At 38.5% G+C, this 25,000-nt stretch overlaps 1 protein-coding gene across 1 annotated transcript in view; it reads left to right on the top strand.

The window, feature by feature from the left end:
- Positions 1 to 25,000, top strand: part of GGT1 (gamma-glutamyltransferase 1) — a gene marked incomplete in the record, with an annotated part of 1,527,627 nt that overhangs the window by 1,059,377 nt on the left and 443,250 nt on the right. The window contains 1 exon segment of the mRNA XM_044068834.1: positions 16,124 to 16,297. Within this exon segment, the coding sequence (XP_043924769.1) occupies positions 16,124 to 16,297 (174 nt within the window).

The raw sequence follows: 25,000 nt of genomic DNA on the forward strand, positions 1-25,000 counted from the left end.
ACAGGACAGCAATCAGGATAACTAGCAGGTTTAGATAAATAGAGGGGAACAAATAAAGAAAGAAAACACTGTGTGTTCACTGGAAAATTGCATATTGCTGATGATAAAGTAAAAAAAAAACAGATTAAATCAAAGTCAGAAACTGCAGACATACTGGTTACTAACATCTACACATTCAGTCCTTGGCACATTCGTTCCTTTACATGAGGCAAACGATGTAAAATAACTGCAATCTGTGTAACATACAGTTGGTTATGGACAAGTACTAGTGATAAAAGAATCATGACTATAGGGGTCTTCTTGGATCCTAACTTCAGATGTGAATGTCAATAAATGGATTTTTCATCACATTCATGGACTAATAATGTGTGAATGTGTGGTACTGAGACTTTATGCTTATATCTTTAGGATATATTTGAAACTGGTCATTTTGGTATCCAGCAAAGAATGACAAAAGAAGAAGGGAACATGCTTTAAATGTTGATTTTGTTGTACTGGGGGGGTTACCCTTTTTTAACCTGACTCTGAATTGTCATTTATGCATATTTGTGCTATTTATTTATTTATATAATTTTCTGATTAGTCTCTTTTCATAATGTTACTGTTATGGTCACTGCTGCTAAAATATCTAGTTTTTTCACAGCTGCATAAGGCAAACTATTCCCCAAGCAATAAAATGGATTTGTTTCCAATAGCCCTTGCCAGCTTCAAAGCTGAACCTACTCTCCAGGCCCTCTCATTTTACAGAGTGATATGATTTCCTAACTTTTGTATATGATTGCATTATCTCTAGCCACTTGTTCCAATGGAAGAAGTTTAGTAGCAACAGAAGTGCCGTGCAGATACGTTACTGTCACTCATGACTTTTATTTGACAAACTTTATTTCCTGTAGCAATGAGTTAAAAATAGCTTTGTGATTCACTCTTGCACAACTAGGCTAAGATTCTTAAGGGAAGTGATCTAGGAATAGCAGAGGCTTTGTTACTCAACATCATAAGTTGGCAGCAATTTGAGTGAATTAAAGAAATATTACTTGAAAGAGAGAATAGTAATTCCCTAGAAATCATTACCAGAGAGAGTAGTGCAGTATAGATTAATGCTGGCTTCACAAGATGCTGGTAAATATGAAAGGAGTGCTATGAAGTGATGGTATTTTGGAGTGTGAAGGAAGCCATCTATGAAATAACTAGTTACTGCACCAGGGTGACTTTGATGAGCCATTAGTTTTGTTTTCTATGCATTTTCATATGTGGTATGTGCATATGCAGTATCCAAGAAGGTACTTCTTGATAGCAAAATCAATTTAACTGTCAGCAAGAAATGTATGCACAGCAGTTGTCTCTGTGAGGCTGAAAGTGAGTTCCAGTTGTGGGATGCATTGTGTAGTAAAGCAGAGAAAGCAGGTATTTCTTTCACCTGATTTTTGACTTGGAGACAAGAGGATGCATACATCTGTGAAAAACCCATTCCCTTTCAACGTTATCCATCCTCAGAAAGGAGGAGACAGGTGGCAAGAATACATGAAAGGCAGGTGAACTTTGTTATCAACATAAGCTGGGAGCTCAAGGCCTAATGAAACAATATAAGAACTTCATGGCTTTAACAGAGGAATGCACTATTTGGGTGCTGGCTTTTACATTCTCTAGTAAGCTACAGATGGGTTAATATTGAATTGGGGGAGTTTTGTCAATACTCCTATCATTAGTGATAGTGTCAAAGGCCTGTATCCATTGCCCTAGTAAGCCTTTTGAAGATTTCAACTAGACTGGACAGCCATGATGTGCCTTTCACAAAGACAGACTGATGTGCAAGTGTTTATTAGTTCAGTTGCAATATGTTTCATAGTCATACAAATACTAATGAGACTAGGAGGCCTATAATTCCCATGGCAGGAGAGAGGCCACTTTTATGTAAGGGCACCCCCACACACCAAGGAGAGACTCACATTAGAGAGTTGATATCCGAATGAAGAGATGAAAAGTCAGCAAGCAAAGGAGTGTAGTAATGCTGACATTGAATTCATCCTCAAGTCTTGGTGAGTACCTTCATGAGGTGGAACCTGTTTTCACAAAATCTCACCAAGGAGACACTGATATATAGACTGTATTTATATAGCATATATCATGGACAGAAGTAGGTCAAAAACTAAAAAAAGATAGCTGGGTGCATAAGACCCAGGATAAAAAAATGTGCCCAATCCTGGTAGGCACACTGGTGCCAGGACTGGAAAAGATGACAGTGTAGAATACTCAAAATACAGAAACATTCCTACAATGGGGCCCGGCCAGGCCTAGGGGGAGGATACCCCCTGTTGTAGATGGAAGTAGCAGTCCACAAAAATCACAAAAACAGATAGGCCACAGAAGAGCCATAAAGATGATAAAGTGGACTTTTTCAGGATTAGAAAGAAATTATGTATTGTTACTATTATGCAAAAAGCCCAGAATTTGCAGACACAAGGTACACAAAACAATTAAGAGGGAAATTAGAGGAAAGAAAAATACGTTCGCAAGAAAAACTGTCAGAAGCTTCAAATGAAAATGTGTGTTCATTTATACAACAGCTTTGTGAGAAACAGTATATAGATTAAGAAACCTCGATCTGTTTGGAAAAAAAAAGCATCCGAGGAAGTGCGAGAATATAAACAACAAGACCAAGAGATGTTTGAAAAGTATAAAAAAGAATATGGGCATGGGAAAGAGAGATTTGATATGGTGCAATATTTATGCAAAGGAGAAAGGCAAATCAATCTAAAGAAGTCAGCCCCAAAGATATTTGAAGAGAAATACAGGCAAAGGCATCTGGATATGGAAAATATCACAATAAAAAAAATATATCACAAAGATGGAACGTAGAAAAGAAGATTAGTAAAGCAGAAGTTAAAAAAAAACAGAAGTTGAAGTTATGGGGTGCCTGTGAAGTGAAGGATTTGATGTAGAAGGTCTAACACAGGTTACATCACAACAAGATGGAGTCATCCCCAAAGCATGGAGAAACAGGAATATCAGGAAACATCTGAAGAAAAAATATGGACATGGGAAAGAAAAAGAGATTTAATATGGTGTAATATTTATGTAAAGGAGAAAGCAAAACTAACCAATAAAAAAAGAGTAGCACCAAAGATATCTGAAGAGAAATACAGGCAAAGGAATCCGGACATGGAAAACATTACAATACAAAAAATTAAGAAGACAAAGAGGAAAAGTAGAAAAGGAGATCAGTAATGGAGAAGTAAAAGAAATAGAAACTGAGGTTATGGGGTACCTGCGAGGTGAAGGATTCAGTGTACAAAATCTAACTCAGAAAACACCACAGCAGGATAGAGCAATGGATATCCAAATTAAGGGGAAACCAGTGGAACAGGAAGCAACTGGTCTGGTGCCATATGATGATAATATGGAGCCTTCCACAGGAAACCAGTATAAATGTCTACTTGAACCTAGACAGCAAGGGAAGGAACAAGAAACTGGAAACTCTGATGCAGTAAATGTTAAGGAGTGATAGGCCAGTGAGTTCCCATATGATAGAGCAACGGACGGCACTGGATGAAATTGATGAGAATGTGTCACAGGAAGATGCTATAGAACCTTCTATAGAATGTCCGCAGAAATTGAAAAACAAGGGATGTGCCTTCAGTTTGGAAGAAAATGAGCTACTTACCCTTCTAGAACACTGCTCTACTGATAGTTTTTCGCTCCTCTTCTGCTCCACTGGGCTCTACCCGCTCCGTTCACCCTACGGGCTCACTCCGCTCCCCTACCCTGCCCCCAATTTCCACCCGCCCCCAGCACATCTACCTATATACCTCCATACACCACACCCACTGCTAGTCTATTCCAATCAGCAACATACATCTAGACACGCACCCCTTTTTTCCCGCCAAAACTAGCCCTCTTACAAACCCCTATCATCTCCTTTCCTGGCCTAAACACTCCTCTTCCACACCCACACCACACCACACCCCCCACATATAGTACTACTCTCCACTACTTAATACTACATAGGAAATTCACCTGTTGCTCTATAATTAGTGTCCTCTATATACCATCCAACTCTACTCACAACTATTATTCTGTCTTTTTCCTCCAATTATGCTTGTAAAACTCTGTCTCATCTCCCTTTCTCTTTTCTCTCTCCTCTTTTCACTCCATTACATCCATCTCTCCCAACCCACTTTTTCCCTACACTTCCAACACTTCCACATAACTAAATATCAGAACTTACCTCTCCCTCAATCATACTCTATTATTTCCCCTTATCTTTATCCCTCCAACTATCTCCTCTTATTCCAATACAAACTCTTCTCCTACCATACACTTCCCATCTTTATAGCTACTAGCAAATCCCTCCAATCTACAACAGAAGCCAATATCTTTACCTTACTATCTGCCCACATACACTGTTTGATACTATATCATATTAGTACTCTCTTGTCTGGTGATATCCACCCAAACCCAGGCCCCTCCTCTACAACAACTACAAATAAATCCTTACTTTTTACTGCATTCAATTCCCAAAGTATAGTAAATAAAGTCCCAATCCTCCATGCTTGGCTCATACACAATAAACCTGACATCCTGTCTATATCTGAAACCTGGTTAAAACCACATATAAAAGACTCTGAAATTATTCCCCCAAACTACTCCATCATCAGGAAAGACAGACCTCTCAAAAAAGGTGGTGGGGTGGCCCTCATATATTCATCCTCCCTAGCAGTCACTCCCTACAATAAACCTACTCCACACTTTAACAATGCTGAACTTCTCCTTACTCTACTAGAAATCAATAACCACAAACACATTTGTCTAGCTTCCATTTATATACCCCCAGGGGATAATATCTCCACACTTGAACATATCCTCTCTTGGATGTCTAGTAACATTACCAATGAAACCATAATCAGGGGAGATGTAAACATCAACTGGGCCTGCATTCAATCTCCAAAAAATCCTCAAATATTAACCTATACAATTTCTCTCAACTAATCAATTCAGTAACTCGCCCTGCTAAAAACCTCTCCACTGGAAGTATACTGGATTGGATCCTTGTCTCCCACCCTCACTATTTCTCCAACAGTGGCACCCTTCCAGACTCCCTTAGTGATCACACACCCACTTTCACCAACCGACTTCCCACTGTCCTTCAACAAACCCACAACTATATAACTATCCGTGACCAAAAACATTTCAACCCAACTACCTTTGTAAACTCCTTACAAGCAGTTAATTGGAACTGCCTAAAAACCCTTCCACTAGACATAGCAGTGTCACACTTTAATACAACTTTCCTGACATTACTTGACTCTCAAGCTCCCCTAAGGACAAAGAGAATAAAGACAAAATCAGCCCCTTGGCTCTCTACACACACTCTTGCTACCATGAGACATAGGGATAAAGTCTGGGCACGCTACCAGAAACTCAAAACAAGTCTGCTCCTTAATGAATATAAAATGCTTCGAAATAAAGCAAAGAAACTCACCACCTCCGATCGAAGAAACTATTTTTCTTCATTCCAAAACCAAAATAAAAATAACCCTCAGAAATTCTGGAAAGGGATCTCCAGTCTCCTTCATCCTAGTACACCAGATACTCCCACCCCTGACTCAAATGCCTCTGAACTAGATCTGGCCACCCAATTTAACTCATTTTTTATTGATTCAATTGCAAAACTCACCTCTTCATTCTCCAGCCCCACTATGCCGTCTAACACCCCCCTACCCCTTCCGCCTCAAACCCTATCCTTCATCACTTCTACTTCCTGTTCCCCATCTTCTAACTCCTCTACCACTTCCACTACCGAACGTGTACTCCAAACACCTCTACCCTCCAACTCTCCCTCCCCCAACTCCACTTTCCTCTCATTCAATCCCATGTCTACATCCTCTATAAAGAAACTGCTTCTAAAATTGAAACCATGTACCAACGCCCCTGACAATATACCTTCCTACTTTCTTAGTGTAGCTGCTGAAACACTTGCATATCCCATCAGCATCCTAATTAACCGCTCCCTAAAAGAATGCACAGTTCCCCAAATATGGAAACAAGCATATATTATTCCTCTCCACAAAGGGGGCAACAATAACAACATCAACAACTTTCGTCCCATAGCCATCCTGTCCCCCATTTCGAAAATCCTAGAAAAATGTGTCCATCTTCAACTCCTCCCTCATCTCCTAGAAAATCACCTTATAACTCCTACACAGCATGGCTTTAGACCTAACCACAGCACAATGACAGCCCTCCTCTCCTTCCTTGAAACAGTAAATAGAGCTCGTGATTCTGGCCTAATTGTCTCTACCTTATTACTAGACCTCTCCAAAGCCTTCGATACCATCTCACATAGCCTGCTCATAACTAAACTCTCAGAACTTAACCTCTCCTCCTCTTCCTTGCAATGGTTCTCTAGTTACCTATCCAACCGGAAGCAAGCAGTAAGATGGAAAAAAACTACCTCCTCATTCCTTAGTACCCCCACAGGTGTTCCACAAGGCTCCATTCTAGGTCCTGTTCTCTTCAACATATTTATAAATGACTTCCATAAATCAATCCCATTCTCTAACATCATCCAATATGCTGATGATTCAACTATCATCTGCTCAGCCACCTCTATCTCTACACTTCAAAAACTAACTCAAGATGCCTTTTCTACAACAGAGCAATGGATGTTACAAAACCACCTAGCTCTTAACGCCTCCAAGACAAAGCTAATGATTTTTACTCCTTCTAAAGCTACTCATCTCAATCTGAACACTTTTTCAATCACTAGCCAAAATAACTCTCCCCTAGAATTGGTGACAGAGACCAAGCTACTTGGGGTACAAATAGACAACCAACTTAAATTTACCTCTCATCTACAAAAAAATATCAAAAGAACTCACCAAAAACTTGGTATGCTTTATAGACAAAAGCGTACCTTACCTCTGCTACTAAAATAACACTCGCTTCATCCTTCCTTATCCCCTCCCTTCTCTATGGTGCCCCACTCCTAACTAATCTGCAATCCTCCCTCAAAAAACAACTTTCCTCTTGTTACAACAAAATTGCAAAATTTGCCACCAGCCACAAGTCTTCCACCCACCACTGTTTCTCCCTCCAGAAACTAAAATGGCTAGAACTTCCCAATCAACTCACTTACACTCAGCTAACTCTAGCCCACAAACTTATTCTCAACCCCTCCCTCTGTCCTTCCCTTTCTTCCGCATTTGATATGCATCTTCCCAATAGAGTATTGAGATCAAACAATCAAAACCTACTGAAAGTCCATAAACCTACATATCCCCCAGGCAAAAACCTTCTACCTTTCAACCTAGCTCACATCTGGAACTCCCTTCCTTCACTCATCCGCACCACCTCTAATCACTCTGCTTTCAAAAAATCTCTCTATACACACCTAGCATCTCAGTGGGAATGCTCCTGCTCCCACCCTACATAACCTACTCTTCTCCTTCTCTCATCCGCCAGTGCTCTGCCTCATCTTAATCTACCCAGATTCTACAGAAGTTATTGATAAGCCCCTAGGTTCTCTTCTTCCTCCACTTCATCATGTCACTGAACCTCCTCTTCCTTTCCAGTAACTAATTTTTCCTAACTACTCTGTATTAAATGGATATTTCTGAGCTAATAAATATTATTATTATGTACTTTCTGCACATTGTATTTAGCTGTTACATTTTTTTCTTTCTTTCTTTTTTACCTATTGTTAAACTTGAAATGTTTGTGTGAATATATGTTTGTAAGAATGTAAAATGTATTTTTGGAGCTTTTCTCCCCAGGACTCCATTGAAAACGGGTTCCTTGTGGCCCAATGGACTATCCTGGTAAACCAACTGCAATAAATAAATAAATAAATAAATAACTGCTTGATTTAATAGACATGGATGGATAAATTAAGATCAATGAGAGAAATAGACTCCAGAAGGTCAATAAAACACAAAAAATCAGAAGTCTGATAAAACAAATGAACACAGTAATTAGGCCTGCCCATAGAGATTCATGCAATATAACAGAAATAAACAGGATATATTACTGTGCTGCTAAATTAATAACTGATAAAGTTCTACCACAAGAACACAGGGTATTGAGGGAAAGGAAAGGGAGAAATCAAATACCATCATGGAAATATCGAATAGAGAAAATTATAAAGCAATTAAGACAAGAAGTGTCAGTGTTAGAAAAGTATAGTAGAAGGAACAGATCAGCAAAAATACTAAGAAAGACAGATGTGATTAAAGCAATGCACAGTATTAGAATAGACCAGGATCAATCATGCAGTATCGCAAATAAACTAAAATGTCAGCACAGGTGGAAAAACTTAGAAGATACAAAGATAAATATAAAGGAAAACTGCAAAATAAGCAATTTATTGATACCCAAAAAGGTTTTATAGAGAACTGGGAAATAAGGTAAAAGGAATTGAAAGACTGCCAAAAAAAGTAGTAGTAGATACATCTTGGAGAAATATCTATGAATATCCTGTGGAACATAACAAAGATGCTAAATGGATAGAAGAAGTAAAAGAAAGAATAAGAAGTTTAAAGGTACAGGATATGAAATGGGATGAGGTAACAGCTAGAGAGATTAAAGCAAAATTAAGAAAAGCCACTAATTGGAAAGCCTCAGGCCCAGATGCAGTACCTAACTTCTGGTTAAAAGTATTAACATCTTTGCATGAAGATTTAGACATGAGTAAGAACTATTTATATGCACACCCACAGACACCAACCTGGCTAGCAACAGGAAAAACAATGTTCCTCCTTAAGAGTAAACCTGCAAGCTATGCTAAAAATTCTAGACTAATAACTTGCCTTCCAACAACATATAAACTATACACAGGAATTGATGCCGACAGAGTTTATAGTCATTTAGAAGAAAACTCAATTATGGCAGTTGAACAAAAGGGCAATAAAAGAAAGTCATATGGAACAAAGTATCATTTGTTGTTAAATAAAGAGTCATAGTGGAGAACTGTAAAAAGGGGGAGAATCTTAAGTATGGTGTGGATTGACTACAAAAAAGCATTTGATAGCACCCCTCATTCGTGGATAAAAGAGTGCTTAAAAATGTATAAGATACATCTCTCACTGATCAACTACATTACCGTGACCATGAAACAGTGGCAGAGCACTTTACAATTAAGCCATGATAAAGGACAAATTGTCATCCCACAGATAAAAATTCAAAGGGGGGTATTCCAGGGTGACTCTCTGTCACCGTTACTATTCTGCCTTGCCTTTAACCCATTAATATGTTTACTCAGCAGCTTAGGCTATGGCTATAATCTGGGTCCTAGAAAACAACAAAGTGTAGACTTCTCATCTTCTCTTTATCGATGTTTTAAAACCGTATAGCTCATCAGATGAGGAACTTAAAGCACAACTGCAAGTTGTCAAAACTTCAGATGATATAAAAATGCCATTTGGTCTTGATAAATGTGCGAAAGCACCCTTTAAAGCAGGAAAATTGCAACGACAGGAAAACATCAGTTTAGGACAAGAATCTGATATAAAAGAACTTGAGCAAGAAGGAGTGTATAAATATTTGGGAATTGATGATGGATCAAAAATAAAACACTAACAAATGTGAATAAAACTTAGTAAGGAATACTTCAGAAGACTTAAATTAATCCTGAAAACAGCACTGACATCTAGGAACAAAATCCAAGCTATAAACCAATTTGCTCTTCATGTCCTAACTTACAGTTTTGGCATAACTGACTGGCTTCAAAACGTGTTGGATAGATTAGACAGGAAAACAAGAAAGATGCTTCATGCTCACCAAATGATTTATAAAAATCAGTGCATACCAAGATTTTATATTACCCATTAGGAAGGAGGGGTGGGCTTCCTTGAAATTGATTATATGTATAGACCTGCAGTCGTGGGAATCCACACATATCTGTTGACCTCACAAGATCCAAATACAGGGAAAGTTTTGAAACATGAAGAGAATAAATCTAAGATGACTTCTCTGCTTAATCTAGCAGAGGCTTATCGGTGTCAAGCAGTAATGGATAATAATACTAATTTCATGAACTTTAATCGTACATTCCTGTCATGGTGTTAGAAACCCAAAAGACTTGGGAAAATTAAAAAGAGTTGATACTTTTAGGGGTAATACAACTTACTAAAAATGTAAGTTATCTAAATAAATAGTAAATAACTGACTACTACATAATATGCATATATACATATACTGATCTATGTATATGGAATTTCATGAACTACTCAACACAACTGTCAAATGTAAAAACATTGTCCTCATAAGGTTGAAAACACAAATGTTGAAGCTCTATTACACATGTGCTGAGAAACAATCTCTGCACATGCAAAACTGTAAAAGAAACAAACATAAAAAAAAATTTTTGCAGAGGGCAAGACCCCCTTCACCTCCATGTAGGGGGATGCATGCCACTACACCCCCATGCTATACTAAATCTGAGATCCCATGAAATCAGGAAAAGGTCACATTCCCCAACCCCAAGAAGTGTGTGATCTCACACACCTATCAACTATTTGCTTAGTCAACCAAGTGTGGTTGACTAAACAGATCCCAACCTAAACCACTTTCTAACAATAACAGTGAACCCATACATACATATATGAGGGTCTACTTTAAAATGTCAACTTACCGGAATGTTGACTTTCAAATCATCAAAATGACAGCTCTGAAACTTCAGAAAACCAAACTCCCAGAACATAGCAGTTTCACTGTAGGACACTAACCTCTTGGCCACCAATGACTACAATACGAATGGAAGCAAACTAAACCCACCAATGTGGAGGGCTTCACCCATACACCCCCCCATGTGGAGGGATTCACTCCCCACATCCCCTAACTAAACATACCAACTCCAACATTGCACTATGGTGGAGAACAGGGCAAAGCTCACCATGGTGGTCTAGTGGTTAGTTTCCTGGAGTGAAATTGCGATGTTCCGGGAGTTTGGCTTTCTGAAGTTTTAATATTGTCATCTTGATTTGAAAGTCAATGCTCAGGTAAGTTGACATTTTAAAGTAGAACTATAGATATATATATATATATATATATATATATATATATATATATATATATATATATATATATATATATATATATATATATATGGTTCTCCTTCACAAAGTCAAAAGGCCACAATCTCGAAATGCATATGGTCGAGACCATATGCTCGAAATTGTAGAAGCTCGACTGTGTGAATGGGGAACAGTATACAGCCTAGAATGTGAGTTTCCCTTTCTTCACTGTAGTGTGATCTTGGAGTTGGAATAAATAAGTAGAGGGGTGTGGGGGGCTTGCCCCCCTGCAAAAACACTTTTTTTGTGTTACGTTTTTGTTTTTTTTTGTTCCTTTTCATGAAGTCGAGCTTCCGAAATTCAAGCATATGGCATCGGCCATATGCATTTCGAGTTTTGGAACGTTCGACTTTGTGAGGGAGAACCATATATGCATATATATATATATATATATATATATATATATATATATATATATATATATATACACACATGGGTTCCATACACTAGATCAAATTTTCACTAATTCAAAATAGTGCATGGAATGCTCACTGCAGCGAAAGTGCACTTAATCGAAAGTGCACTTACGCGAAGTTCATTACAATGAACGGGTGTTGTACTGAACTTCCATGCAGTACTCACGGACCTTAGGGTTAGGGCATGGGTCATAGTAAGGGGATAGCCTGTAGGGCTATCCCCTTACCATGACCTGTGCCCTAACCCTAAGGTCTTTGATGACTGCAGCGCAGTGAAGGACATAGCAATGTCCTCCACTATGGTGCGATAGTTACAAACCTTAGGGTTAGGGCATGGGTTGGATAAGGGGATAGCTTTACTAACTATCCCCTTACCCTAACCTGTGCCCTAACCCTAAGGTCTGTGACTATCGCACCATAGTGGAGGACATAGATTGTTTTTTATGTCCTCCACTGTGCTGCAGTGTTTTCGGTGAAGTGCACTTATGCAAAAGTTCACTTTCGTTAAAGTAAACTTTCGCAGAAATGAGGCTTACTATTACAAGTTCAAAGTAGTGAACTTTCATTCTTGTAATAGGAATCTGTGTATATATATACATATATATATATATATATATATATATATATATATATATATGGGCGGCGCAGTGGTGCAGCGGTTAACGTTGTCGCCTCACAGCAAGAGGTTCACTGGTTTGATTCTCGGCTGGGGTGCCTTCTGTGTGGAGTTTACATGTTCTCCCTGTGTTCGTGTGGGTTTCCTCCCACATTCCAAAGACATGCATCTGGAGCATTTCTCCCCAGGCCTCTGCTGAAAACAGGCTCTGTGGAACCTAGTCGGACTTTCCCGGTCAACAAATGATAAATAAAAAATAAAAATAAATATATGTGTGTGTGTGTGTGTGTGTGTGTGTGTGTATATATATATATATATATATATATATATATATATGTGTGTGTGTGTGTGTGTATATACGCACACACACACACACACACACGTATGTTTATATATATATATATATATATATATATATATATATATATATATATATATATATATGTATACACACACACACACACACACACACTCACACACATATGTTTATATATATATACACACACATGCACACACACACACACACACACACACACACACACACACACACACACACACACACACATATGTTTATATATATATATATACACACACACACACACATACATGTATGCAGGTATAAATATATATAGACTATGAAATGGAGAGCTAGTCCATGAATGAGAAATGTGCTGCTGCCATAACATTGCTTAGTCATGTTGAATTTATAGTACCACTTAGCATTCTTAATTGTCAGTCATTAACAATGTGGAAGAAGAGCCCTGCATGCTCTCTGTGAAGAGAGACAGGAAACATATAAAACCAAGCCATGCAGAATTAACTCTCCATCCAGTCTGTCTGTCTACCAAATGAGCACAGAATACAACTACTGACTCACTAAGTAAGGGATTTACCCTAACCAACGAATGACAAATGGACAGAGTCATTTACTTAGAGGTTTATGAAATCCTCAAGTTGCTTGTTTGTTTAACAGTTGAGTGATGAATTACCAAAATTCAGCACTAAAATGTCAGTTCAAAATACCTAGAATCTGTTATGCATACATTTCTATAAATTTCCCCAATACAGAAAGTCTTGTTTAAGGAATGACATGTTTCTGCTCATATAAACTTAGCCCTATCATTCTGATGCAGCTAAGTGTTGTTCATCCTTTTGTTAGACATGGCAGCTCAGTCTCCAGTATACATAATAATATTCCAGAGTCTTCTAACACTTCCATAAAGGAAAGGCACTGCAGTCCAACCTCAAGTCATTCAACCTGTGTGCATGCATGATATTTCCTACTATGCTGATAAGCCATGTCTGTCTCATCAGGTCTTGTAGACCATCTGGAAGGCTAGAAAGCCAGTTACATGAAAAATGTAAAATGCCAAAAAAAATGTTCTGTATTTCATTCCATTCTCGCTAACTCAATGAAGTATATATGACTATCATGCCATCTTGCACATTTACGGGCACCCAGCTGGTTGTGAGAATGCCTTTGACAGTTCCAAGACCCATAGCAGCACTCTTCCACAGTCTGGGAAATGAACCAAACTAAGTAATGACTTTAGATACATTTCAACACGTAAACATGTAACATCTTTCCTTTCTCTTTGGAAAACTTTGATTTGGGTAGGTAAACATCAGCCCAGTGAATAATAATTCACATGTTTTGCTCTTCTTATTCCTATACTTTTTACAGGTACTCTGTTCGCTCCTGGTCTGAACCTAAAAAATCCCTTATTCGGATTGGTGCCCTATCCTTTTAATAAATTATCCTGTTAATAAATGTACAAACCACTGTATGAGTCTTTCTTGCAGCTTTTACTGAATGCTTTGTCTTTGTAACTTTTTTTTCCATTTGATTGGATGTTATTTGTTATATTTTGCAGGCACCTTAATATTTATGGATATCAGCTGGGTTTAAAGCTCTGTAGTCCTAAAGCATAGCCAAATAATCCACTTATGCTGTACTGAAGAAGTCCAAAAAAGTCTGAAGGATGGCGTGTCCACAGCTAGTGAGGTTTGTCTTTATTGGCCTGAGTGTACCCACAAATACTTAAAAAGAAAAGTCATGGGCATTCAGAAGCCATGTAGCTGAAATACTATGTCCTTCAGGGATCATTTGCATATATCCCATGGGTCTCCACTACAGAAAGTTTAAGGTGTTACACAGTGAAGATTCTAGCTTGGTTAAATCTTTCTTGCAGGGTGTTTCTGCCTCTACCTCAATCATTTCCATCTAAGTTTCAGTGTTTTACCCGCATCAAGAATAAAGAACAGAAAGACTAATGCGTATTTTAGATAATGCATGCTGACACTGTACCCACAGGAAGAATAAAGAACAGAAAGACTAATGCGTATTTTAGATAATGCACGCTGATATTGTATAGTAACAAGGTGAAGGATCTCAAAATGATTGAATACTTAATCTCCTTTAGTAAGGGGAAACAAGGAATTCCAGTGGCAAAAAACAATTATTTAAGCATCTATTTCTTTATATTGTCTTCTGTTATGATATAGTGATATTTTTAACAGAGACCATCTAAGGTTATTACATCAGAATAGTTGTTGCTTCTGCTGACCTTTTCCATAGTGTCACAACAAAGGACATCTGTGAAGCTGCCATGTGAATTTCTGTGTTCACCAGTCATTACCAGTTGAATGGTTTGTCTAGAGGATAATAACTAAGAAACATAAAGCCTACATTTTATTGCCCCATAATTAACTACCATCTTACTCCTTGTTGAGGGTGACACACTCTTTAGCATTCTGGCCATCTGATATAATGTTACATATGTTCCCTTTGAAGAAATATAGTACCTGTGGTAGGGTTCACATACACATTGTCCCCTGCAGTGTTCTTGCTTTCTGCCTTACTCTGAGTAATGTATGTAAAAGTTAATAAGCTGCTTTCCATAACTATGGGTACAGGGTTTGATTCCTTCCACTGCCATTTGCCTAATGTTTGGTTCTGGGTAAGTCATTTAACCAGACAGTGATCCCAACTCTCCCATAAAAAGGAATACTTGTGTCCAGTTGGCTTACCTAGTTTTAACAAATGTATAAAAAATATATCAGACATGGGTAAAATGAGAGCTCATGTATTATAGTGCTGTAAAACTCTGTCACTTTCAAAGATCGACTGCCATGGTACCCTCACACAGCCATACTGACTGTGTAACAAAATCTGGACTGTATTGTTAGTAAATGTTTCCATCACTTTAATTTCATTTTTGTCTATTTATACTTTGTTAACCAAGAATAGACAAATGGGTCTAACAATAGGTTCTTTTTCATTGGTGGAAAAACTCAGAAATATAAACGTTATACTGATGTGTAGACTCAAATAATCACAAACAAGTTTTTTGTGGTTATGAATTCAACATGAACAGTTTTGAAAATAAAGGCATTTGTACAACTCAATCAACAGCTTTTTTAAAACATAGTGGTAGAAATGCAATGAACTGATATATGTAATTCTGTACAAAATGCAAATCAGTTTCATTCATTCAGTAGAAAACTAAAGCAATGAACTACATAGTGATTTATTATTAGAATAATGTAGAAAAATGATCAAATGATAGCAGGTTAATAACTTATAGGATTAGGAGGTTAAAAACCGATATGGGAGTGATATAGAGATCAGCAGATCAGATTGCAAGAAATTACTATTCCAGTTTGTTCATTAGATTGTGTAACCAGAGAGGTAGGAGGTTCAAATCTCACAGGGGTGAATGTATGTGTGGCTACAATATCAGGTACATGTAAATGTTTCATCCTCCAAGCCCCTGCATATAGTTATCAAGGGTACCAGAACTTGTCAGAGATTTAGGATGCACAGCTAGGCTTAGAAAGGCCCTAGTGGTTGTTAGCTTAGTGCACATATGAACCTACGTATGAGTTCTGTACATTCTAGAATAACTGTACTGATGGCTGACCCTGTCTGATCTTCACTGTTAGCTGAAAGTCTTGTAGAGAGAGATCTGTGCCTGCTAGCTGAAAGCTGTTTTACCTCCTTGCTTTTTCTTTTTCTGCAGGAGAATGAAGAAGAAGCATGTTTTTTTTGGAGTCTTGGCTTTGCTGCTGGTAGCACTTTGTCTATTCCTGGGGCTCTTTTTTGGATTACGCTCAGCACCTCCACAGAATGGCATGTACCTTTACAAAAAAGCAGTGGTTGCATCAGATGCAGGACCTTGTTCAGAAATTGGCAGGTAAAACAGCAGCTTTCTACAAAGATGGATACAGCAATGCCTGGTCCGTAACTTTCATTTGCTTTTCATTTTTTTTAATTCTTTTGCAATGAATGACTTATAAAGTCTACACATTTCTGTGTCTTTTTTTCTTTTTTTCTAAGATAAAGAACCACACAAAGACACTAGATATACTCAATGCAATAAAAATAATAAAACTAAAGGGTTTTGCAGTTTAGCAGGAATGGCATACATTGCATGGAGTAAACATTATGCCAAACCAATTATCGTAGTGTCAGCTAATATAATCTTTATCTTCTCCATCACTAATGCAACATACTAACATGTTTTTGTCGACACTGACTGGGTAAGAGCAGGCAGTCAGCATCAGCAGACTGTAACAATGTAACTAACTTCATTTAGCAGCTGTATCAAACAGTGAGGTTAACAGCGCTATGATGCGCTTAGATCAGTAGACCTTTAGGGAGATTACATAACAAGGGGCTGAAGATTATCATAATTTCTTATACTATCAAGGGTTATATAATATTTCCATACTCTTATCTGTAATATTTAGCAGATATTTGTATCTTTTCTTTCTTGTCCATACATAGTTCTCAACCTCTTAGTGCAAGAAATCTGGACAAAGCCTGACATAATGGGGGTGGGGGGATGGCCCAAACATAAGGACAGATTTTAAATATTTTTCTTTTAAAATTAGAAATGCATTAGAATAACAATGTTTGTGTTGATACAGTTTCTAAAGAATTTGAAGTCTGAAACTCAAATTTACGTAATTATTTAGTGACATCAGTCCTGAGATCATCCCAGTGGTATGGCAAAAAACACAAATTTTATGAGGAACAGACCAAGAATCTGAGGCAAAAATCTAGATATTCTGCGATAATCTGGACAGTCAAGAGGTATGTGTCCATACTGTCATATCTACTAAAAGTTTATTATGTCTGATCCAGTGATGTGCTGATTGAGTATCATTCTGTGGTACTAGGATATGCTTCAGGAAAATAGTTTAGTTACTGCAGGATAACTTGGGATGGAAATTGCAGAACAAGTTTAAATTTTTACCAGCATAGAACATAGGTTCATAGGTGTGTACTAGGCTAATGGCCATGGAGCCTTTATATGCCTAGCCCATACAATTACGCTGGCATCATGCCACCCAACGTTAGTTCCCAGTGCCTTTGTTGAGTAGAGCCACTGGAGTGATCCCCGGGGTGAATTTTCTATTTCCCATCCACTCATCAAGATTTGTCTTGAAGAGGGCCAGTGAGGTTATGAACCTGTCCCTCCAGCACGTTCTGTTGACTGTGGGGCAATGAGGTTGAGGTCTCTGAAGCATGTGGTGCAAAGGGATTGGAATTTATTTAGATGTAGCATTTCTAACAGAGCTGGGTTAGACATGGCTTTGTAAGTCAAGCAGAGTTCCTCTAAGTAGGTGATATGAGACAGAGAATAGTTGGATTTTTTTTGAGTCTGTCCAAATAGGACAAATGTTTAAGGCCTAGAATCATCTTTGTGAGGTACTTTTGGGGCCTCTCCAGTTGTTGCAGGTATCTAGTGAGGTACATGCCAAATGGGGTATTGTACTCAATGACTGGCCTGATAAGGGAAGAGTAGAGGGAGACAATGACCTCTTTCTTCCTGGATGCAAAACCCTTGTAATGAGATGTGTCACATAGGATATTCTGACCACAGTGGCAGTGTGGTGGTCAAAAGAGAAGTTGCTGTCAACCTGTGTTCCCAGATCACTTATAATGCCTTCTGTGTTCAGTGGACTACCATCAGGTTCATAGGTTCATAGGTTCATAGGTTAGTACTAGGCTATCAGCCCTAGGGCCAATACAAGCCTAGCCATAACAATTCCCTGAATATTTCTTCCCACATTATTTACTTTCCTGGACCCCTGTCTAGCAGGGTGACTGACGTGATCCCTGGGGTGAATTTCCTTTCTCCCATCCAATCGTCAAGGTTCCTCTTGAAGAGGTCCAAAGAGGCACTCTGCTTGACATGTATGGGCAATCTATTCCAGAGTCTGGGGAGTCTCTGGGTCAGGAACCTATCCCTCCAACATGTTTTGTTTATTGTGATGACAAGGTTTAGATCCCTGGAGTGTGTAGCTCTGAGGGATTGGGATTTCTTTAAGTGTAGCATGTCCAACAGCTCTGGGTTTGACATGGCCTTGTATGTTAAGCAGAGATCGCCTCTGAGTAGACGATATGCACAGAGTATAGCTGGAGTTTTTAAGGCGGTCAGCATAGGGCATCTGCTTTAGGCCTGTGATTCTTTTAGTGAGGTATTTCTGAGGCCTTTCCAGTTGTTGCAGATGTCTTGAGAGGTACATACCAAATGGGGCATTGTATTCTATAATGGGTCTAATGAGGGATGAGTACAGTGGGACAATGACCTCCTTTTTCTGGATGAAAAGCCCTTCGTGATGAGGTGTGCCACATAGAAGGATTTCCTGACTGTTGTGGCGATGTGGTTATCAAAGGTGAGACCACTGTCCACCTGTGTCCCTAAGTCTCTTATCACACTTTCTGTGTTTAGTGTACTGCCACCTATATGGTAATTCATGGATACATGTTTTTCCCAAAGGGGATAACAATACATTTCTTGGCATTGAGCTTGAGCCCATGGCTCTGGCACCAAGCATCTGTTTCTGTAAGGCCCTTTGTAGAGTATCCACATCATTTGGGATTCAATAATGGCTCCCAGTTTGCAGTCATCTGCAAACTTTGTTAGCCAGAGTCCCTTAGTGTTGACCTGTACTTCAGAGAAGTAGATGCCAAACAAGAGCGGCCCCAGGACTGAACCCTGAGGTACTCCACTTGTCACTTGTCTGGAGCTGGATTTGGAGTCTGCTACTTTTACAGTGTGGGTTCTATCAGTAAGCCATTTAGCAACCCATTGGGTGACATAAGGATTAATGCCCAACTTAGTAAGTTTATCTATGATTCCAGAGTGGGGGATGGTGTCAATGTGGTAATTCATGGGAATTGGGTTTTTCCCAAAGGGGATGATGACACATTTGTTGGCATTGAGCTTAAGGCCATGGTTCTGACACCAGTCATTGATGTTAATGAGGCCTTTCTGTAGGATGTCAACATCACTTGGGGAGTTAATAATAGCACCCAACATGCAATTGTCTGTGAACTTTGTCAGCCAGAGTCCCTTCGTGTTGTCCTGGACTTCAGAGAAGGAGATACCAAACAGGAGAGGACCCAGGACTGAACCCTGTGGTACTCCACCATTGACTGGTCGGCATTCTGACTTGGAGTCAGCTACTTTCACACTGTTGGTTCTATCTGTGAACCAGTTTGCAACCCACCTAGTGATATAGGGGTTGATGCCTAGCTTACTGAGTTTTTCTATGATCCCTGACTGGGGAATGGTATCAAAGGCTTTGGCACCTTGCCTTCATCCACAGCGCTGGTGACTGACTCAAAGAAGTTGACCAGTTTGAGCAGGCATGATCTACCTTTCACAAAACCAAACTGTGTGGGATCCGGAGTTTGGAGATTCCCTTAATCCTTGTTTATTAGGCCCATGATGATGATGCATTCCATAGCTCTGCATATCAGACTCATCAGGCTAATGGGGCGATAGTTCCCAGGGTCTGTAGTTGCTCCTCCTTTGTGGAGAGGGATGACTGTAGCAGTGTGCAATTCAGTAGGAACAAAGCCTGAGTTGAGGCTGTGATTGAACAGGGCACACAGGTGAGGTGTCAGTTCACTCTGTAGTTCATGTAGAACACAGCCAGGGATATTGTCATGTCCCATAGAAGCTGTAATCATGGCCTTAAACAGTGCTGTTTTAAACTGTGCAGCAGTAATACTGGCTGCCTGGCAATCTACTGGTATTGTGATTGGTCCTTTGGGGGGAGAGGGGTAAAGTTGGCAATGAATCTGTTGGCCAGTATATTGGCAATATCTGTTGGCTTGGTATAAGAGGTACCATTGTGCAGTAGCTCAGAGCAAATCTGGTTATTACTGTGGAGATTCTTTACGTAACTATAGAAGGCCTTGTGGTTGTCTTTACTATCTGCTGCAATTCTATTTTCATAGCTATCTTTAGAGGATTTGTTGTGGGATCTCAACTTTTTCTTGAGGCTGATAAGGGAGTTTTTCCAGTCTTGGGACTTCATCTTATTCTGCATCAGTTTCCTCCTTCTGTTGTAGAGTTTGTTTATGGCAGGGGACCACAGATTGGCTTCCTTTTTTTGGAAGAGTGTCTTGGTTCTATTGGGTATGGTGAGATCCATGCATTTGTGCACGTGTTTGTACAGTGCATTGGTGTATGATTCAGCAGTCATGCAACTGTTCTCCATTTGCATGGGTGCTGTGAAGTTAGCCACCTCTGCTTTTAGGAGCGCAAAGTTAGCTTTGGAGAAGTTTTTCATGGTGGTTACCTTTGTGGAGGGGGGGGGTTAAGTTCCAAGGTGATTAGTTTGTTTTCTGATCTAACCAGAGATACGTTGACTATTGGTATAGAGCAACAGTCGCCCATGTTAGTAATGACCAGGTCAAGGATGTTGCTACCTCTAATGGGGGTAAGAATGAGCTGATCCAAGGCATTGGAATGAATGAATTCTAGGGAACGTTGGGCAAGTGTATTGGTACATGAGTAATTTTCCCAATTAATGGAGGGGTAGTTGAAGTCACCCAGTGTTAGGTTGGACCCTAATATTCTCCACAGTGCTTAGGAATGTGGAGTGTGAGTCTTGGGACATGGTTGGGGACCTATAGCAGGCTACAACCTGAATCGCTGTCTTACCAATGTTAGCTGCACCTGAAGTATCTCTGATGCATTGTTTGGCTATCAGTCTGGAGGTGTGCACATCCTTTATGAATATGGAAACACCACTGCCTTTGGAGCTTCGGTCCAAGTTCTGGGGCGAAAGGTCTGGAATGAATTATAGCCTGGTAGTGCAGGTGTGTTTTCTGCTGCTTTGAACCAGGTCTCTGTTACAGCACAAATGTCAATGTTCTCCATTTTAAGGAGTGCTTTGAGCGAGTGCATTTTGAAATTTAGACATCTAGCATTGAGCACATGACAATCGGATTTCATTTGTTTGTAGCTGTTATGGTGGTAATTTGGTCTTTGGATGTCTCTGTTTTAATTACAAAAGCATGCAGTTAACTTGTCTGTGATGTCATAAAGAGTCGTAATAATGATACTATTAAACATGTCTATAACATTCTTAATGGACGGGTCATTGAGTCTTTAGTCAGTTTTTTTATTATGTCTTATATGAGCTTTTTAGACCTGAGCTTGTATAGATGTACTCTGGTAAATGTTATAGATTTACAAAAAGTAAGCTGCTTTCATGGACTTAAGACACAGGGCTTGTGTTAATTCTGTAAATGATAGACTGCAAGGTGAAAAAGTTGCGTGGGGCTTATGTTATGGTATAAACATTCTACTTTTGACATTATGGACCTTACTGAAAATATTACACAGTTTCTGTTTATACTCGAGTGGTTTACTTAGGACAGATATAATCCATGCCATTAAATGCAATATATTTGTTCTCAACAAATCCCAAAGATTTGGAATAGATGTTTGAGAAAATTCTACTTTTGTTTGGTAAAATGTATTACAATTATATATAAATACTTTATGAAAGTGCTTGTGGGATGTCGGTTGCTAAGCTATTTAATCACCTACTACAGTTAGCTAATTTCTTAACTATGAAATAATTATGGAGACAGGCCAGGAATTATTACACTGATCTTTATTGCCATCTCTGTAAAGGGTGATCACTGCAGTTCATAGGTTCATAGGTTTATACTAGGCTAACTGCCCTAGGGCATTTATAAGCCTAGCCCAAAGTTATGTGGCTTACGCCGCCCCTTATGTTAGAAATACTGTGCCCATTAGTTTGTTGTGCCTCTGTCCAGTTGGTTTCTATGCACGATACAGAGGCCTGACTCAACTAAAAGTACTGCTGGTTGAATGATTACTACAGCAGGTTAAAGCAAATATGGTAGATGGTTGTTAGCTAAAACTGAAAAGACTGAGTCATATCTTTATGAGAAGCCTAAAGATCTTCCTTCTGGCTAGGAATTTTGAAAATAAATGTTTTGCCAGTGCTTCAAAAATGTATGTTAATGGAAAAAAATTATACCATATACATAATGATTTTCTTTTACAGTATTATTAATCCAATATTTTTATAAAAAATAACATTAAAAGCTTTCAAGTTCAGATAATAACACACTAGTTTTATAAAAAGTATTCAGTCTTACAAATATAAATCTTTAGTCAATTCAAGAGTAGCTTTCATTTATATTAAGCTTTTCAGAATCTACATTAATTCTTCATTCTGTTTCATGCCAGGGTTCAAATAAATTCATGAACTTCCTGTAAAATTGGTCATATATTGTTATTAATAATATCTGCCATTTCCCAGAGATTATATTCATAATAAATTATATTTTATACTCTCTAAAATGTAACACTAATAATTAAACAATGTGATGAATTTAGCATACCTTTTTAAAATTCAGTGTTTATCACTTCCAGAAAATGTACCTTCTTTTAGAAAAGTCCAGAAATGATTTCACTGAAATAATTTTGCCTATATGCAAATCAATAACCTCACTTTAACTTTCTCACATTCTTTAAAAAAAAATGAAATAGCGTATCATTACATTCTCCACATCTCAAACAAGGATTGTCTTTTCTACCCATGTTAACTGTAAATATATACATAACAGTTTAAAACTGTCTACACACACACACACACACACACACACACACACACACACACACGTACATACACACACACACACACACACACACACACACACACACACACACACACACACACACACACACACACACACACACACACACACACACACACACACACACACACATATACACACACACACACACACACACACACACACACACACACACACACACACACACACACACACACACACACACACACACACACACACACACACACACACACACACACACACACACACACACACACACACACACACTCTCTCTCTCTCTCTCTCTCTATATATATATATATATATATGTATATGTGATATCTAAATCTTCTCTACTATCTTACTATATATTTAAGGGAATGAGTTTTGTGCTAAGTGGCATTGTCATTAGTCATAAACTGAGTTACTAATCCTATAATACAAGCTTTTCCATGTATCACATAAAGCAGACACTCACGTCTTCCATTTATTCATTTTATCTGTCTTTTTTGGCAGGGTTACAGTTTTACTTTCATTTTAGAATGACATAGTAATTGAGGATGTTGTATATTAGAGAGGGATTTATATAGTTTAATTAGGTTTTTATAAATGAGCTGACTCATGGGTGGTCTCCTAGTCTGTTTCTGAAGTGTTATCTTTTTTTTTAAGTTTCATTTATTTTGTGGTGTTTTTTTAACAGTTTATAGTGAGAAATATTTATTTATTTATTTATTTATTTATTTCCAGTTTGATGACCAGGGAGGTCCACTGGGCTCAAAGAGCCCGTTTTCAGTGGAGGCCCGAGGAAAAAAGCTCCATTATACCATGACCCCCCATTAATATTCCAAAACGTGCACTCTGATTGGCCAGCGTGCACGTTGTAAATCGACTTATACTAATGGAAAAAGGTCCAGTCGCCCTGGACTTTTTCCATTACTATAAGTCTCTTTTAAAACACTGCCTCGCTATGTTAAAAGAGTTTAACATAGCGACACAGGTTTAAAAAAAGCAACGGAGATCTCCGTTGCTTTTTTTAAAGCTGTCTCGCTATGTTAAACTCTTTTAACATAGTGACACAGTGTGCAAAAAGCAACTGAGATCTTGCTTTCTCCGTTGCTTTTTTTTTTAAACCTGTCTCGCTATGTTAAGTGGATTTAACATAGCGAGACAGCTTTAAAATAAGCAACGGAGATCTCCGTTGCTTATTTTAAAGCTGTCTGCATGTTAAACCCATTTAACATAGCGAGACAGACAAAAGCAATGGAGAAAGCAAGATCTTGCTTTACTGTTTCACTATGTTAAATGGGTTTAACATAGCGAGACAGCTTTAAAATAAGCAACGGACATCTCCGTTGCTTATTTTAAAGCTGTCTCATGTTAAACCATTTAACATAAAACAGTAAAAGCAACGGAGATCTTGCTTTCTCCATTGCTTTTGGCCACAGCTCTGATGTACTGCGTAGGCATGTGCAGTACATCAGAACTGTCGCGGATACCGGACAGCTGCGGAAGGGCAGCAAAGAGGCATTATACAATGCCATTATTTAAGAAAAGTAATTATTTTTTTTCTTAAATAATGTCATAGTATAATAGCAATAACCCACTTCTGGGTGTGGGTAATGTGGGATTTACCCACGGTTGTCTTTGTTTGGTGCCTCGGGCGCCTCGGGACCAAACCATGCCAACCGTGGGTAAATCCCGCATTACCCACACCCAGGCGTGGGTTATTGCTATAATAATACATAGTACAAGCTCCATAATATAATACTGACTGACAGAGGTGCCAATTTCATATTTTATTTATTTATTTCCAGTTTGATGACCGGGGAATATATCAACACATGCACATTTATAATTTAGTTTTAGAGTTTGTTTTAGTTTAATATTAATGTTTTGCTATTCAGGTAAATGTATTTGGGAATTATATTTTGATCATTTATTTGTGGTTTATGTTTCATTTTATTTTCTATTCCTT

The sequence above is a fragment of the Protopterus annectens genome, chromosome 4.part0 (assembly GCF_019279795.1).
Source record: "Protopterus annectens isolate FY-2018-M chromosome 4.part0, PAN1.0, whole genome shotgun sequence".
NCBI lineage: Eukaryota > Metazoa > Chordata > Ceratodontiformes > Protopteridae > Protopterus > Protopterus annectens.